The 15,315-nt window shown below is 40.6% G+C and overlaps 1 protein-coding gene and 1 pseudogene across 3 annotated transcripts in view; one reads left to right on the top strand and one right to left on the bottom strand.

The window, feature by feature from the left end:
* Positions 1–15,315, top strand: part of LOC147030743 (sulfotransferase 1C2A-like) — a 37,050-nt gene that overhangs the window by 21,404 nt on the left and 331 nt on the right. For both annotated transcript variants that reach the window (XM_085875107.1, XM_085875108.1), the window contains exons 4-8: positions 2,421–2,518; positions 8,330–8,456; positions 12,573–12,667; positions 12,793–12,970; positions 13,396–15,315. The exon at positions 13,396–15,315 is cut by the window's right edge and continues 331 nt beyond it. In XM_085875107.1, the coding sequence (XP_085731233.1) occupies positions 2,421–2,518; positions 8,330–8,456; positions 12,573–12,667; positions 12,793–12,970; positions 13,396–13,508 (611 nt within the window). In that variant the 3' untranslated portion in view covers positions 13,509–15,315. The remainder of the gene's footprint in view (positions 1–2,420; positions 2,519–8,329; positions 8,457–12,572; positions 12,668–12,792; positions 12,971–13,395) is intronic.
* On the bottom strand, positions 9,287–11,667 carry LOC147030744 (uncharacterized; annotated as a pseudogene). Its single transcript, XR_015056496.1, has 4 exons — positions 11,398–11,667; positions 11,112–11,292; positions 10,780–10,988; positions 9,287–10,696 (listed from the first exon to the last, which is right to left on the bottom strand). The product of XR_015056496.1 is annotated as an uncharacterized LOC147030744 (transcript).

Raw genomic sequence — 15,315 nt, 5'->3', positions numbered from 1 at the left:
AGGAGGGAGGGTGGAGAGGGGTTTTGATTTGTGAATATGTTGGGATCTCTGCATGGTCATAGGGAATGTATGTAAACAGGTGGCAAGATGTTCAATAGAAGGGGGTGGCAAGATTTGCAGCAGTTTTTGAGAAATAATTTGGGACCTTTTTGGACTGGAGACTTAGATGTGGTTGGAGGGTTGGGGCTGCAGAGGATGGTTAATGGAGGGGAAAGATTGAAGGCATTGTATACAAATGCTCCAAGCTTGAATGGAAAGATGAGCTAGTTGGATGGTGAGGGGTACGGCATAGTTGCTGTTTGTGAGACAAGGTTTAATGAGGGACCAACTGGAGGACAGAGTTCAAGGCTACAGGGTTGAGAGGTGTGATAGGAAAGCAAAAAAGGGAAGAGGTGTGGAAATCTGGGTGAAAGTCAGTACTTCATTGTGAGAAAAGCATGACCTTAAGGAGGGAATAAATGGAGAGGATTCTGTGTGAATAAAGGCTAGAGTTTGCAAGAATAATAAGATAATTGAATGATTATTTTATAGGGCTCGTGGTGGAGGGAAGAGCAGGAAAGAGGGATATGTGAATAATTTCAAAGGGCTTGATGATTAGGGAAGGAGTACTGATTATAGGGGATTTTCATCTGCCAGGGATATATTTGGTCCAGGAATAGGGTAAGGGCAGAATGGATGAGGATATCCTATCTCTCGTCCAAGATTGCTTTTTAATCCAATTTGTCGAAAAGCCCAAGAGGAGGAGTGCAAGTTCATATTTTTTAATGTAACGATCCCAATTTGGATTTTGGTGAAGATCCGGATCCGGATCCGGATCCAGATATTAGAATCCTTTAATTGATTCTTCACCACTAAGAGATAGGGCCAAAACGATGTATGGCATGATATCTCAAAATATTTTGGTTGGATTCAAACGACATTTGGTGGACAGGTTTAGTGTGTGACAAGGAAGAAGTGATTCGATTTTGGGCTTTACTGAGTGCCATTCTAGTTAATGCATCTAACCCCTTCCCAGCAACTGAAGTCAAGCTAACAGTTGTATATTTTTTTTAAAATAATGTTGAAGGCTTCAGGCACAGAATAAACAGTCCTCATTGAGGCCAAGCCTTAAATAAAAGAACTGCAAAGAGAAGTAAGAAAAGAGAAAATAAAGTGAGGAGGGAAAATGAGTCAGAAAAATGTATGATGAAAAGTATATGATGTTTGTTTGCAGAAAAGAGAGATTAAAGCTAGCCCAGTAGCTATAGTTTGAGTGAGACAGAAAGTAAGACCAGCAATCCTGACACGGGGAGTGTAAGATGGTTCCGGGCACCACTTTAACGCTCCTAAGTCAGAACAGTCGTACCACCCAGGGCGGTTGCTGTTTACAATCTACTACCAAAAACCGGTCTAACCAGATGGGTGTTTTTTCGGAGACACCATCTCTTTACTGGATGGCTGTTGGCTCCCGAAAGGAGATCATCCACCCTTTGGCAGGTATTGTTTTTCATCCTGGCAGGGTGACACAGTCATCCTCCCCACTGGCAAGCCAGTGAGGGGTGTTGGTTTAGTTGCCGACAACCTGACCATGTGGCAGGTAGCACTGGGTTACATGTTACCAGTGGCAGTCAAGAAACCTGACTGACCTGACAAGTATAGTTCTCCAATTCTTCTCTGGAACCTTTCTGAAATAGTGGTGTTACATTTTCTGCTTCAACCCTCTGGTACCTGTCCTGACTCCAATGAGCTGTTTAAGATATCTGCAAACACCACACTTATCCACTCTGCCACCTCCCTCAATACTCTTGGATGCATATTATCCAGCCCTGGAGCTTTTTCATCACATAATTTTTCTTTACATTTTCTCATTTCCTCTCCTCCGACTTGTATCTCTTCTAAAAGCCCTGGCTCACCCCCAAGCTAGGTATCATACCCTCCACTCTTGGAAGTTACCCTGACTGTTCCTATGTCAATGTAGAAGCAAAAAAACCCCAAAACCCTGCTGTCTTACCCTCATTGTCCACCATTTCTCCTGTGATAATTTTTCAATGGGTCCATACTCCTCTTTACCTCTTATATACTGAACTGAAAGGAGGCACAAATAAGCCAACATCTAACATGCTCAGACCCAGAACTGTTAATCTATCCTCTTGCTTATTGTGTACAAGAGTTCCTCCACTGCTGTGTTAAAAAAAATGAAATCATAATTTTTGAAAAACATTCCCACACAATGACCTAGAAGATGTGACTGATAAAATGACACCTCTATATTTCAAACCCCGAGTGACTTGTAGTCTTCTTGTATAACACTGAAATGTCCTGTACTTAATATGCTTCCAAAACATTCCTTAATCGATGAGATATTCCACAAGTGAAGTTACTGCTGTGAGAGTAGCTCGTTAGGATGAGTTTTACTTTCACATTATCTATGTATCCTGCAGCTGTGGAAAAGATCAACAATCTGCCTTCACCAAGGGTTATCAACATCCATGCACCAATCTCCCACATTTCCAAATCCATTCTGGAAAATAAATGCAAGGTAAGACACAAATAACATCATGAGAACCTGAGTAAAAGGAAGCTTTCAGGTTTGCAACATGTCATAGCCAAGTCAAAGAACTACTGTATGCAACATAGATATAATCAATACAGTTTTCTGAAACTAGATGGTGTTTCTGGAATACATACCCCGCAGTCTTGAGAAGGACTTGGTGTGAGCCAACTCTTTTGTGTTTTTTCAGGTATTTTTTCTTTGATCCAATATGGCTGCCAGACCACGTGACTGATGACGTCATCTTTATTAAACCATATTTCCCATGGGTAGTTGATCAATTCATTAAATTTTGTATTGATCGGTTGAGTGGTTTCTCCTACGACGATTTTCAAAGATTTTCTCTTAGATCCAATATGGCTGCCAGACCACGTGACACATGATCATTTTTATGAAAACCCTGTTCAAATTTCAAGTCAATTGGATGAAAATTGAGGATTTCAGATATTTGGCCTATGTTTATCTCTTGGCTGAATCTGACCTGAAAAATAATTGGTGGTTGAATTCAGTGAGCTGACATGAAAACCCTGTTCAAATTTCAAGTCAATCAGATGAAAATTGACAATTTTAGAAAGTCAGCCGATGTTGACATTAAAACATTTTGAAAATTTCGAATTGTTCTCACTCAGATTTCATCATCACCATAATGCATATTGTTAATTTTTTTTTTTAAGTCGGTTTTTCATCAGTCAGAACGATTAATGAGAATAAACTCAGAATGATTAGTTACATAAGTTTCTGCATATGTGCTGTTTAAATAAATAACACATCGTTTTCAGCAAATATATCCGACCTTTGAATTACTATTGAAATTGATATAGCAAACATCACCTTCTTAAGCATTGTTGCTGCTTATATCTGTGTGTAGCACGAGCAGAAATCACTTTTTGTTTCCCAGCGAGTCTCCGTGTTGGTCTTTCGTTTTAACCTCCTTTTAAAATAAACATAGTGAACCATTTTGAATTAGTCTCAAGAGATTTCAACATCACTGTAATGTTTTTCATTATATAACAAGAGGATGATTTGTAATATTGGCTACCACTGGGGATGATACACATTTACATGGAGAAAATTGTGGTCTTCCCCCATCTTGAACCCCCTCCGCTAGATATTCTATCCAGGTACAAACCATACTGGGGGGTGGGGGTACTCTTCAGCAACATGCAAAATTTGGTTGGATTTGGTTCAGTAGTTTTTGAAGCATAAATAATACAAATAAATAAACAAGAAGATGACGTCTTCCAGAGCATGACACTTGCAAAATCCATAAAACAAATTTGACCTCAAAAATAATTGGTGGTTGAATTCAATGACCAAATATGCAACTCCTCTTCAAATTTCAAGTCAATCGGATGAAAATTGAGGATTTTAGAAATCTCACCTAAGTTGTTGACCTTTGGCCTATGTTGACCTTTTTGTCTATGTTGTCCTCAAAAATAATTGTCTGGTTTATTCCAGTGACCTGGAATATAAATGCTCTTCAAATTTCTCATCAATCAGATGAAAATTGAGATTTTATGTATTCTTAAAAATTTGTTGACCTTTGGCCTCTGCTGACCTTTTGACCTTTGACCGCAAAAACAAGGCTTCCTTCTTATGAAAAACTGTACCATGCGGTGAAGTTTTGTGAAGATCTGGTTAAATTTGTGACCTGTAGGCAATTGACAGACAGGCAAAAAGACAATATCAAAATTGACTGACCAATACACTTGAAAAACTTCGATTTTGCAAGTAACAAGTATGTATGTATGTATGTATGTCATGTAGATCTGCTCGTCACCCATTGGTTGGACAACTGACCTGATGACACCCACTATTGTAACCTGGAATATTTGACCTAAAGTACCCAGAGGACCCAAAAGACCCTCCCCCCCTCAAAGGACCCAGAAGTCCTCAAGGACTCTGAAGACCCAAAGACCCAAAAGATCCCAAAGATCTAGAAGACCCAAAAGATCCTTAAAAGCCTAAAAGATCCTTCAAGACCCTTAAAGACCAAAAAGTCCAAAAAGACCCTGAAGATCCAGAAGATCCTAAAATACACCGAAGACTCCAAAATACATTAAAAAGATCCGAAACACCCCGAGGATACAAAACACCCAGAAGATCCCAAAAACCTAAAATACCCAATGGATCCTGAACATCCAAAAGATCCAGAGGACCAAAAATCATGAGAAGACACAAAAGACCCAACAGGACTATCTGGGACCCATGTAAATTCTGCATAATGTAAAATGTAACTTTAGGTTCACAACCCCCCCCCCACACCCACACACACAAACACAATACCAAGTCCTCAAACCCCTCCAAACTCTGTCCTCTCTCTGCCCATCCTACCACCACACCCAAACTCTTTGCTCCCCTCCCCCTTTCTTCAAATCCTCAACTCCCCCTCCCCCCTCAAAATCTTCAAAACCTTCGATTCCAACTCTCTGTCCCCTCCCTGTCTGCCCCCTCCTCCAACCCAACTCTGTCATCCTCTCCCATTTTCTTCTTTCAGTCCTAAACTGCCCAAACCCCAAGTACTCAATCCCCCTCACAACCCCAAATCCTTTGGCACATGAGAAGGCCATTCGGCCTATCATGCCTGCATTTAAAGTAAATAAAGATGGAATGATAAATTCACAATTACTTCCCCCTTTCCTCCCTTTTCCTTACTATAATTCACGGACCGGTGTTTGCCTATACACTGCCCAAATAAAAGTACACGTCAGAACAACATGTTGCATGCTTGGAACAAGATTACCCAGGGTGGGTACTCTGCTAGTTAAGAGAATTGGGTAAGGTAGGGTTAATGGGGGTACAAATAAATTTCATGGTGTGGATAAGACGGGTTGGGTGACATGAGACAGTGGTTTAACGCTGGAGGGAAGAGTACGATTGAAAAGTTTCTAGAAGGCAGTTCCACCAATGGGAAAAAGAGGAACAAAAGAGTGGAGGTGTGCAGTAAGACTGGAGTTTGGGATGTTTTCCAGAATATCCAGAAGAGGCTGAGAGTAATGGTGGTGAAAGAAAATGCCTTGAGAGTATTGGCTTTCTGCACAAGTTTATTTCACTCGAACATCTATAATTTTAGCACTTCCTCAACATTACTTTGCTTTGGTCTTTTATCTCTTCATAAAGAATATAAAAGACCAAAATCATCATGTAATTTCTGATGTTTATATATTTTGATGTCCTTAGTTTTTCACTCAACATCAAGGCAAATTTATGAGTTGGACAACAAAGTTGGACAACAAGTCGTTAATCCAACAACTGGGAAGAGGAGAGCATGTGAACAAGGTAGAAATAGATGAGCAACATTAATATTCACAAGTCTGGAGACGGCAATGGTTCACGAGCGGTATTTGACGATGTAGATTGTTTCAGAAGTCAAGGATGAGACAATGTGATAATTTTTGACCAAGTTATAAAAATGATCAACATGATGTGGTACGAGTGACAGGATATTAGCTGCAAAATGTCGAAAACCCAGTTTCGTTCAACAACTTTCAAAATTTGACCTTTGCATAACCTTTAAAGGTCACAAAACAATGTTGTGGACATTAAAATAAGGAAATAGGATACGTGCTACAGCTTATTGGAGTTAGTTCGTCGAAGAAGGTCGAAAACCCGGTTCGATTCTCACAACTTTGAAAATTTGACCTTTGTGAACTTTAAAGGTCAAAGGTCAAGGATTATGACCTTTGGTGCAAAACTTCCTCTGGAACATTCCAGGAACAATATACCGTCATATAGGCTATATGGCATTTCGCACTCCTCGGATTATCCATACTTTGATGAAATCAGCGTAAAAACAAACTTGAAGGGGGCGCCACGGGCAAGGTGTTCGAGATAGAGCAAAATGGTTTCAAGACTTCAGGTGGGGAAGGACCTCAAGATTATGCATAAAAAATATTGTCATCCTATCTCTCAAAGTTTGGGCGGTCATCTGATTTTTATGTCAAAATTCGCAATTTTCTAAGTTCGTGACCTTGTGACCTTGACCTTGGGACAAAAATGAAAAATCGAGCTCCATGGGACTATGCAGGTGCCATTGGGCTAACCAAATACCGAAACCCCTGCCAGATTCGACAAACCCCTCGGAGAAGATGGATTTTTATGTCAAAATTCTCAATTTTCTAAGTTCGTGACCTTGTGACCTTGACCTTGGGACGAAAATGAAAAATCGAGCTCCGTGGGGCTATTCAGGTGCCATTGGGCTAACCAAATACCGAAACCCCTGTCAGATTCGACAAACCCGTCAGAGAAGATGCAAATTGAAATTGGCTACCCCCTAAAAACACGTTTTTTGGGCATGGCTCCACCCATAATGGGTGCACCACGCCCATTCTCAGGAAAACACAAGCAGATCATGATATAAACCTCCCACCAAAATTTTATCAGGATCGGTTCAAAACCCACGGAGCTATGCTCGGGACAGACAGACAGACACAGCCAGAAGGCGGACATGGGTAGTTGGCCGTTGTTCGGCAACGGAGGGATCCATAGCAACGGTTATTTATCACACATAACTAGGACATACCATGAACCTACCATACCAGTTTCATGTATATCTGACTCATAGTCTCTGAGATATAACGAACTTCGTTTTTTAGATTGTTTTCGACCAGGGTTCATTCAAAGTCTGTCTTCTCTGACAGTTTTCATAGGATCCGGCTGGAAATTTTTGACAATATGGCTGAATGTACTGCCCACAGTCGCTCGTAGCCCGATTTTTGATTTTCGAAAAAATAAATTTTTTATGATTTTTCAAAAATTTCAAAGTCCCGTTGCTCGGTAACGGTGGTGTCCATAGCAACGGTTCTCATTTGCACACAACTAGGTTATGGTATGAACCTACCAACCAAGTTTCATCGAAATCGCCATTGTATTAACTGAAATCACCATTTTAAATACTGATAATAAGGGTAGAACAAATCTCCCCCCCCCCCCCCAAATTTTTTTTTTCGACTCGATCGATGACCCAACAGACAAACAGACAGACACACACCAATAACGAATATAGTGGTCACTTCTTTTTTCGTGAAAATATTTTTTCGTGAACCAATAGGGAAAGCTGTGGGTAGAGAAGGGTGAGCAATGGTAGAGTTTGTTTTTTTTCACTCACATGGGAGATGAAACAAGGTGGTGCAATGTCTCCCCATCCTTACAAAACACCAACTGACCATCTATACTAATAAGTGTGTGTGTTTCTGTGTCTCCTCCATAACTCCAAAACCATGAAACTTCGCAGCCTAAAAATTTTCATGCAAACTAAGAAAACTCCAGGGAAGTGCATGAGTGAAAATTGGGTGTTTGGGTTAATTAAAACACTCCTTTTGAAGATAATTAACGGTCTTATTTAATTATATCCTTCATCAGGCGGATCCTCGGTGCATAGTTCCAGACCCGTGGGGACCAACACATGTCTCATAACCATCCTGTGCCAGTCGATGCAATGAAATCCCCAAAGAGTATGAGTGTTTTGTCTCGGGCACCGATCAATCACAGACTGGAGGCATCGACGTGTGTGCTCTATCCGTGTATAAGGGTGATGTTTAAGACTTCTTCAATGGCGTTAAACTTCCGGAATTTTTTTAACGATCTTTAAGATCATTATTTTATTTCAGTGGAAGTATATACTTGAACACTGCATGAGGGAACATGTTCTATGTTCATGTGTTCTCGTTTTGTGTTCATCTCAGCATGAAGTGAGACAACATGAGTCGACTGTGTTTAACATAATTAATTGATAAAGCTTCATTTGAAACTCTGACATGTTCACGAACTTATCAAAGGATTGTGCTCACATACATGCAGGTTATTTGTATTTTACGAAACCCAAAGGACGTGGCCGTTTCCTTCTACCACTTCCATACCTTCAACAACATGCTTCCAAATCCTGGTACCTGGAGTGAATTTTTGCAAAACTTCATGATTGGAAAAGGTTAGGATTCCACATTGCACCAGAAGTTCACCACTCTTTCTTAAGGCCCGGTCACACCTTGACGTTTTAGCCAACTTATGCCGATTTTTTAATTTTTTTTCTAAAACGTTGGCACACGTTGAATACGTTATGGGTAAGTTTTGATAACATTGAGAGCACTTTGAAAAACACTGCCATACGTCGTTGTACGTTGGCTTTAAACGTTGTACTTTTTGGTTGTCCTCAAATTTTTTCATGCTTGAAATTTCATACGGATACTGATACTGTTACTGCTGACATGGACATCGACTCAAAAAGGACTCAAAAACACTGTTGGGTTCCCCTTTTATGAGCAGCATTTTTATATACCAATTCCCAAAACCGCTGGGAACACGTCTTTATATGGCAGTTGTAAGCTAGAAACACATTAATTTATTTTTTTTGGTCGACCGGAAGACGTCATTGGAATACGTCTACATACGTCGATGTGTGTTGGGACTACGTAAAGAATTGGTTCAAAGCACGTCAAACATAAGTTAGAAATAAGTTTCGCGTAAAAAAGACATTACCGCGACGTGTTTCGACTTATGAGTAGCTTATAAGTAGCCTTTGTGGACGTGTGTAAGCGTCCACATATCGCGTGTAAAACTTATCCCCATCGCATGCGGAACGTGTGTCATACGCCGAGTACGTCGTAAAATTTTGAACATGTTTAAAATTTCTTGACGTACTCTACTTACTACGACGTATGATAGCGTACTTTAGCGTTGTACTCACGTATACCAAACTTACTCATACCGTATTTGACGTGCCCCAACGTTTTAGACACATTTTTCTTGGGTCGGCATACGCTGGCAAGATCGCCAAGGTGTGACCGCGATGTTGACACTTCCATTTCTACGGCAGTTATGATTAGAATCGTTGTGCGTCAGCCTTTTAATAGGCTACGTCACGACATCGTCGGCGATGCGTGCAACGCGCTATGCCTAAGTTAGACTATCGTTGGGCATCGGTTGTGTAGGCCGACAACAGGTTCAGCATTCGTTGGTATAAGTTATCCATAACACAACGAAACGTTCTGTGTCCGTTACCAATGAGTTATACATAAGACCAAGTCGCTATGAATACGTCCGAATCTTTAAAAAAAAAAACATCAAAAGTTCAACGTAAGCCAGCGTTTTACATACATTTTAATACGTTGCCATCGCTGGCTAAAACGTCAAGGTGTGACCGGGCCTTAAGTCTGTGTTGTTACTGTTGCTGTTGTTGCTGTTTTTAGATGCTCCCTTTGAAAGCAATGAAACTGTTAGTTCGGGAATTTTAACAAATTGTATTGACCATCTGTGAAAAAATTGCTTACCAAAAAATTTCTTCACGAACGTATTCATCTCGCTGTCTACTAACACCTATCAATTAGTGCAAACCCAAATCCTTGTGGAAAATTCTGGGGAGGCAATCAAAATTCGGGTGCTCAGAGGGCCTGCGCGAAAATATCGGAAAATTAACTTTTGCCAATATTGACTTGTGGGATGTCTAACGTTCAAGCAACACGTTCAAGTTCAAGTTTTTCACGTTCAAGTAACAATACTTGTAGCGATGGAGCTCAGCATATGACTCAGAATATCCTTTGTGATGACAACAGTCAATCAACCATTTGGATCCAAACATGTGGTCAAGTTGTATCGTGAGTCCGAGTTGAGACGGCATCACTCCTGATCAAGGGCGATAGGCTTTCAGTAGGTTCTGGCCCCAGACTGCTACCTTTTCATCTGATTTCACGATTGGTTTCAGTAGCTTCTGTAGGCTGTTGGAATCAGAGCAAGCTGGTTCTGTGTATTGGTCATGCTCTCCACCGAAGGGTACTACTTCTGGTCAAGTGGGACTCTTGCCAAGTCTCCGCAGATCAGGTTGATGGCAGTTGAAATGGTGAGCTCTTTCAGTTCAGCATCCAGGGTTTGCGAGGGGTTGAGGATCTGCTGACGGTAGTCTCGAAGGATTGCGTTTGTCATATCTCTCAGACACACAATATCTGTTCTTCTCTCATCTGATGTGAAGTAGAGAGACTCCTCATACTGTTCCTGAAGCTTTATTTTCAGATACCGTGGACTGTATGCCAGACTTTTGTCCTCGCTGGGGTCAAGCTCTTCCATCTTCCTGTGGATCTCTGCAAGAGTTGTAATACCGTGCTCCACCCCTTCATCTATCCATAAGCACAGTTTCTCAAACAGCAACTGTCTCTCTTCATCAATAGGCCGTCTGACCTGAGGACAAAAATATCATTTTTAATTAAGCCGAACTTATCATTTTCATTTTAATTTCATAATTGCATTGCTATTATAATTACCTCAGTGTTTGTAAACGAGTGCTCGAATAGGGTCCTGCACCGAAGATGATAAAGCGCCTCTTCTGCCACCAAGTCTATGATCCCAGACAGATGACCGGCAACCTCACGTCCCCAGGCATCTCCTCGTTTTACAGCTGTCTCCATCAAATTCCTTTTCAGTCGGTCCTGGTAGCGATTGTCAGGCGCACGATACACCTTCCGGGCTCTGCCTGGATGATGCCACATATATGCATGATTAAGGTATTTGACTTTGAGTGGTAGAGTGAAGAGAAAAAAAAAATTGAAAAATATACATTTGAACTTGTGCAGGACTCAGTAAACGCACAACTTACCAGGGTTTCGTTCCAATGTCCCAACGTTGATGCCTTCATTCACAGAGTATGCAAACATCACGGTAGATAAGATGTGCTGATGGTGTTTGGGAAGTAGAGCTGGAGCCAGGTGAGGTACTTTGCCCAGATGATATCCGGCTTTTTTTCGTCCTGTCTGAGCATCGGCCCTCCTCATCTTGTTCTATGGAAATTAAAATTATTGTTGAGAAAGCAAATTTGAGATTATTATTGTCGTTTTTATTTGCAATGCCACTTCCTTTGAATGATGAATAAAAAAAAAACTTACGATTAGCTGTTTCAGATGCAGTGGATATACTTCTCGCACGACTGTACAACTCTGTTTTACAATCCACATGGTATCTCAACTTGCTGTCTTCTCCGTTGTTCCAGTCCCCATTTAGTCTCCCGATCAACGCCGCATCGCCCACAAGCTCAGAATGTGATAAGATCCGTGGGTGGCCTTTATTGGAGACTTTTGAGAGCGTATGCTTTTCAATCCCGGAACCACCACAGATGAAACACCTCAAGCCAGGTTCAGTCACATCCTTGTCCATACTGTCCTAAAAAAAGAAGACTTTTTTTTTGTAAAAAACAGACAGGACATGAAATTTTGACACAAAACAGACAGAACACACATGCAGTGATGTGTTTTAACATTAATAGGTCCACTCTACATTTAATATATTCAACTTCTATTGAGTCCGGTACACAATAATTTTATAGCTGAAAGCTCTTAGCTAACGTCAGCTAACACAGACAATTCTACCGAGCATGATCACAAGTATAACCAACAATATAGCAGTGGTTTCAAAAATGTTGTATGCTGGTTTCAGCACAATTTGAACAATCTGAATCAATTGAGCCAAATTACCGCAAAACACAGTCTGAGATATCTAAAAATGTATCATATCAATATTTTATGGCCAGGGATTCATTTTTCCTCAAATCTAATGGTTGGAATCAATTCAGCACCCCAAAAAACCCCGAGTTAGACATCCCACAAGTCAATATTGGCAAAAGTTAATTTTTCCGATTTTTTTTGCGCAGACTCTCTGAGCACCCGAACTTTGATTGGCTCCCCAGAATTTTCCACAAGGATTTGGGTTTGCACTAATTGATAGGTGTTAGTGGACACCTAGATGAATACGTTGGTGAAGAAATTTTTTGGTAAGCAATTTTTTTCACAGATGGTCAATACGATTTGCTAAAATTCCCTAACTATATTGAAATAAACCAGTTTGAAAACTTATTTTATCATACTTGATTAAAAAACAAAAAGAAACAAATATTATTTTAAGCGCAATAATGAGCGTTTCAAGGGATTTTAATTCGATGATTTTCAAAACTGAAAGTTCTTATGGCTACTCTTACTTTCTTTTTATATCTATTGGCCAGTGCTTGAGATGTCTTACTTTGTGCCGTGAGTAATAATTACTCGACATATTTGATTCCTGTGTGCAGTGGGATTTAATTCCTGGTTTGATCACGTGAAGGGTTGGTGGTCTCTTCGTGAACAGCCAAACATCTTCTTCCTGTTCTATGAGGAGATGAAAAAGGTTGGAAACTCAAAGGGAAAGGGGATGGTTTATGAAATTGGTCGTCTATGAGGGATTTCCACTGAGTGGGAAGTTAATGTATTGCAGAATAAAATTGTAGTTTTATAGAATCTCATGTTTCCCAGGACCTGGGTTATGAGGCAGGCCGTCTGGCCTCCTTTCTGGGACATGATCTCTCGCCAGAGGCAATTAAGAACTTGGTGAAACAGCTTTCCTTCAATGCTATGAAGGCAAACATGGATGAAAAGTTTTCCAATTTGTCCTCACCCGCAGGCTTTACCTTCAAGCAGTTTCTAAGAAAAGGTATTCTTCTCCCTTCTCTCACCTGTGGAACCATTTCCTGAGTCTGTTGTCTCATCTTCCTCCCTCCGAGAATTAAATCTGTTGCCCACCACACCTCATGGTCTTTCCGATTTCTACTTCTTAGATTTACGAAAACACACTAAGACCCTGTTCCCACCATTCCCTTGCAATTTCTCCCCTTGTGCTGTGATGCATCTGTTTATTTAGTCTTCCTGCTTTCCCTTTGTCCCATTTGCTGTGTTTACTCTTTGCTCCTGTTATTCTGCTCATTCATGAACCTGCATGTAAGTAGAAAAACAAGTTTATCACAGCAATAATTGTACATGTTTGGTTCTTTCGCAGGTAAACCTATAATGCCTTAAGACAATTAATTCCTAAACACGTCCTATTTACTGCTATTTTTCCACTCTGCTTATTTCCCACAGGGCAGGTTGGCGATTGGAAGAATCACTTTACAGTAGCACAGAACGAGGTCATGGATCAACTTATCACTGATCAACTTCAGGGGACATCTTTGGACTTCTGCTATGAGTTGTAATGCAAAGAATGGCATATTGCAATGTTGGTACATCGGATAAGAAAATATACGACCCAATTAACAGCGAACAATTGTGAGAGGTGATGCAAAATAGCTTTTTATGTTTATGCTTATGGTGCACAATCTCCGACCAACCGCACATAAACCACCTCCAGCCACGCATGAAGAAAAATCATCTCCTACTAACCGCGCATAAAGCACCTCTACATGCACATCAACCATCCACCACCATCCCCCACAAACAATGGTCACACCACTCACCCATCCTCCATCCACCTACAACCCCTGCACTGCTACTTATGTGCAGCATGCCCTGGATCTCATTCATTCTTCCAGTCTGCTTCCTTGACCTGCTTACCATAATATAGCTGCACTGGTAGCTCAGTTACATTACAACTCAGGAATCAGATAAAACAGCAGGATGAGGTAATTCGGGCTAAATATTCTGCTGATGCTCAGGCTGCCTCTGAGTATAAGCTTGTCATTGTATTTCCCGGTTGGAAATTCGATCAGTTTACAGAAAGGACTCAAAAAGTTGGTGACCCTACTATTAGGGAGTGGGAGGCTGATGTTAAAAGTCATGTGGAAATGCATTAACTGAAGCCATTGGATGTAGCAGCTTTTATTCTTGACCACTTTGGAGGCAAAGCATGCAAGAAATAATAGGAAGGGGGGATTATGTAAAAGGGAATCTAGATGAAATTTTCAATATTCTTTTATGCATTTTTGTTAAGGATAATATTTTCCTTCCAAGCCTACAGAAAAAATTATATTCCTGTGTATAGGAAGGAGAGGACCTTGTAATTTGTTCTTTAAAACTTGTTGATCTGTATGACAGGATAGTAGAATTTGATGAATCTTTCAGACTATTCAGAGAGGTAGCGCTGAACATCAGATTTGCTGAGATAGTCACTGATCATCTACAGCAGTAGCGTATGAGACTGAACATGGAATAATCCAACCTAAAATTATTTCAGCGACGAGACCATGCAATTTGGTAGTGGGGTATATCTCCAAAAGTTTCTAAACCCGCAAAAGTTGTAGTTTCCAACGAAACAGCAGATGAATACCAGTATCCAGGTTTATTCATAAGATGTCAAGAAGATATCATCAAATGGCAATAAAAAGCTGTTGGACACAGTCAGGTATTATGGCGAAGAGAACTCGTATATATTTGCCAAGGATAGGAATGAAAATGAGGTACGACGTTGCTGGACAAGTAGATCTTCCGATAATGAGGAGAAATAGTCAAAAAAGGATCTGGACAAGCCAGAGGCCAAACTTCATGATTATTTAAACGAGGAAGACCCATGGTTAAGACCCACACTGAGGGTTCACAGCTCTATACAGACCCATTCTCCTCTAGAGCAATTGATAGAGACATGTACGGACAATACTGTTGACGGGCAGGGTGCTGTAATGTGATGTTTGATGGACATAGAAGCCCAAGTATGCACCATAACAGAGTCATTTTACAAGAGTAACCTTGAAAATAAATGAGAGTTGGTTGATGTTGGAGCAATGATCTGTATATTCCCTTCAATCGGTCAAGATATTCCCTCGGCTATATAGAGCTGGATGTAGTTTCTTGTTGATTAAAGTTTGAAAGGGTGGGATTTTTAGTGGCACTCGCAGGATACCTTTCTCTGACAAGTTTGTAGATGTCTCACCTCAAATGAGCAATTTTTTGGAGACTGTATTGGTAGAAACGGGAATTCAACATAAAGTGATGATGTGGACCGTGACATGTGGGTTACATGTTTACCTTCCGGACAATGGGGTCTGCTCAGAGAACTATCGTTTGATA

The sequence above is a fragment of the Eptatretus burgeri genome, chromosome 3 (assembly GCF_056783735.1).
Source record: "Eptatretus burgeri isolate ZD-2024b chromosome 3, Ebu_testis_v1, whole genome shotgun sequence".
In the NCBI taxonomy this organism is placed as follows: Eukaryota; Metazoa; Chordata; class Myxini; order Myxiniformes; family Myxinidae; genus Eptatretus; species Eptatretus burgeri.
This window is presented reverse-complemented; position numbering and strand designations above follow the sequence as displayed.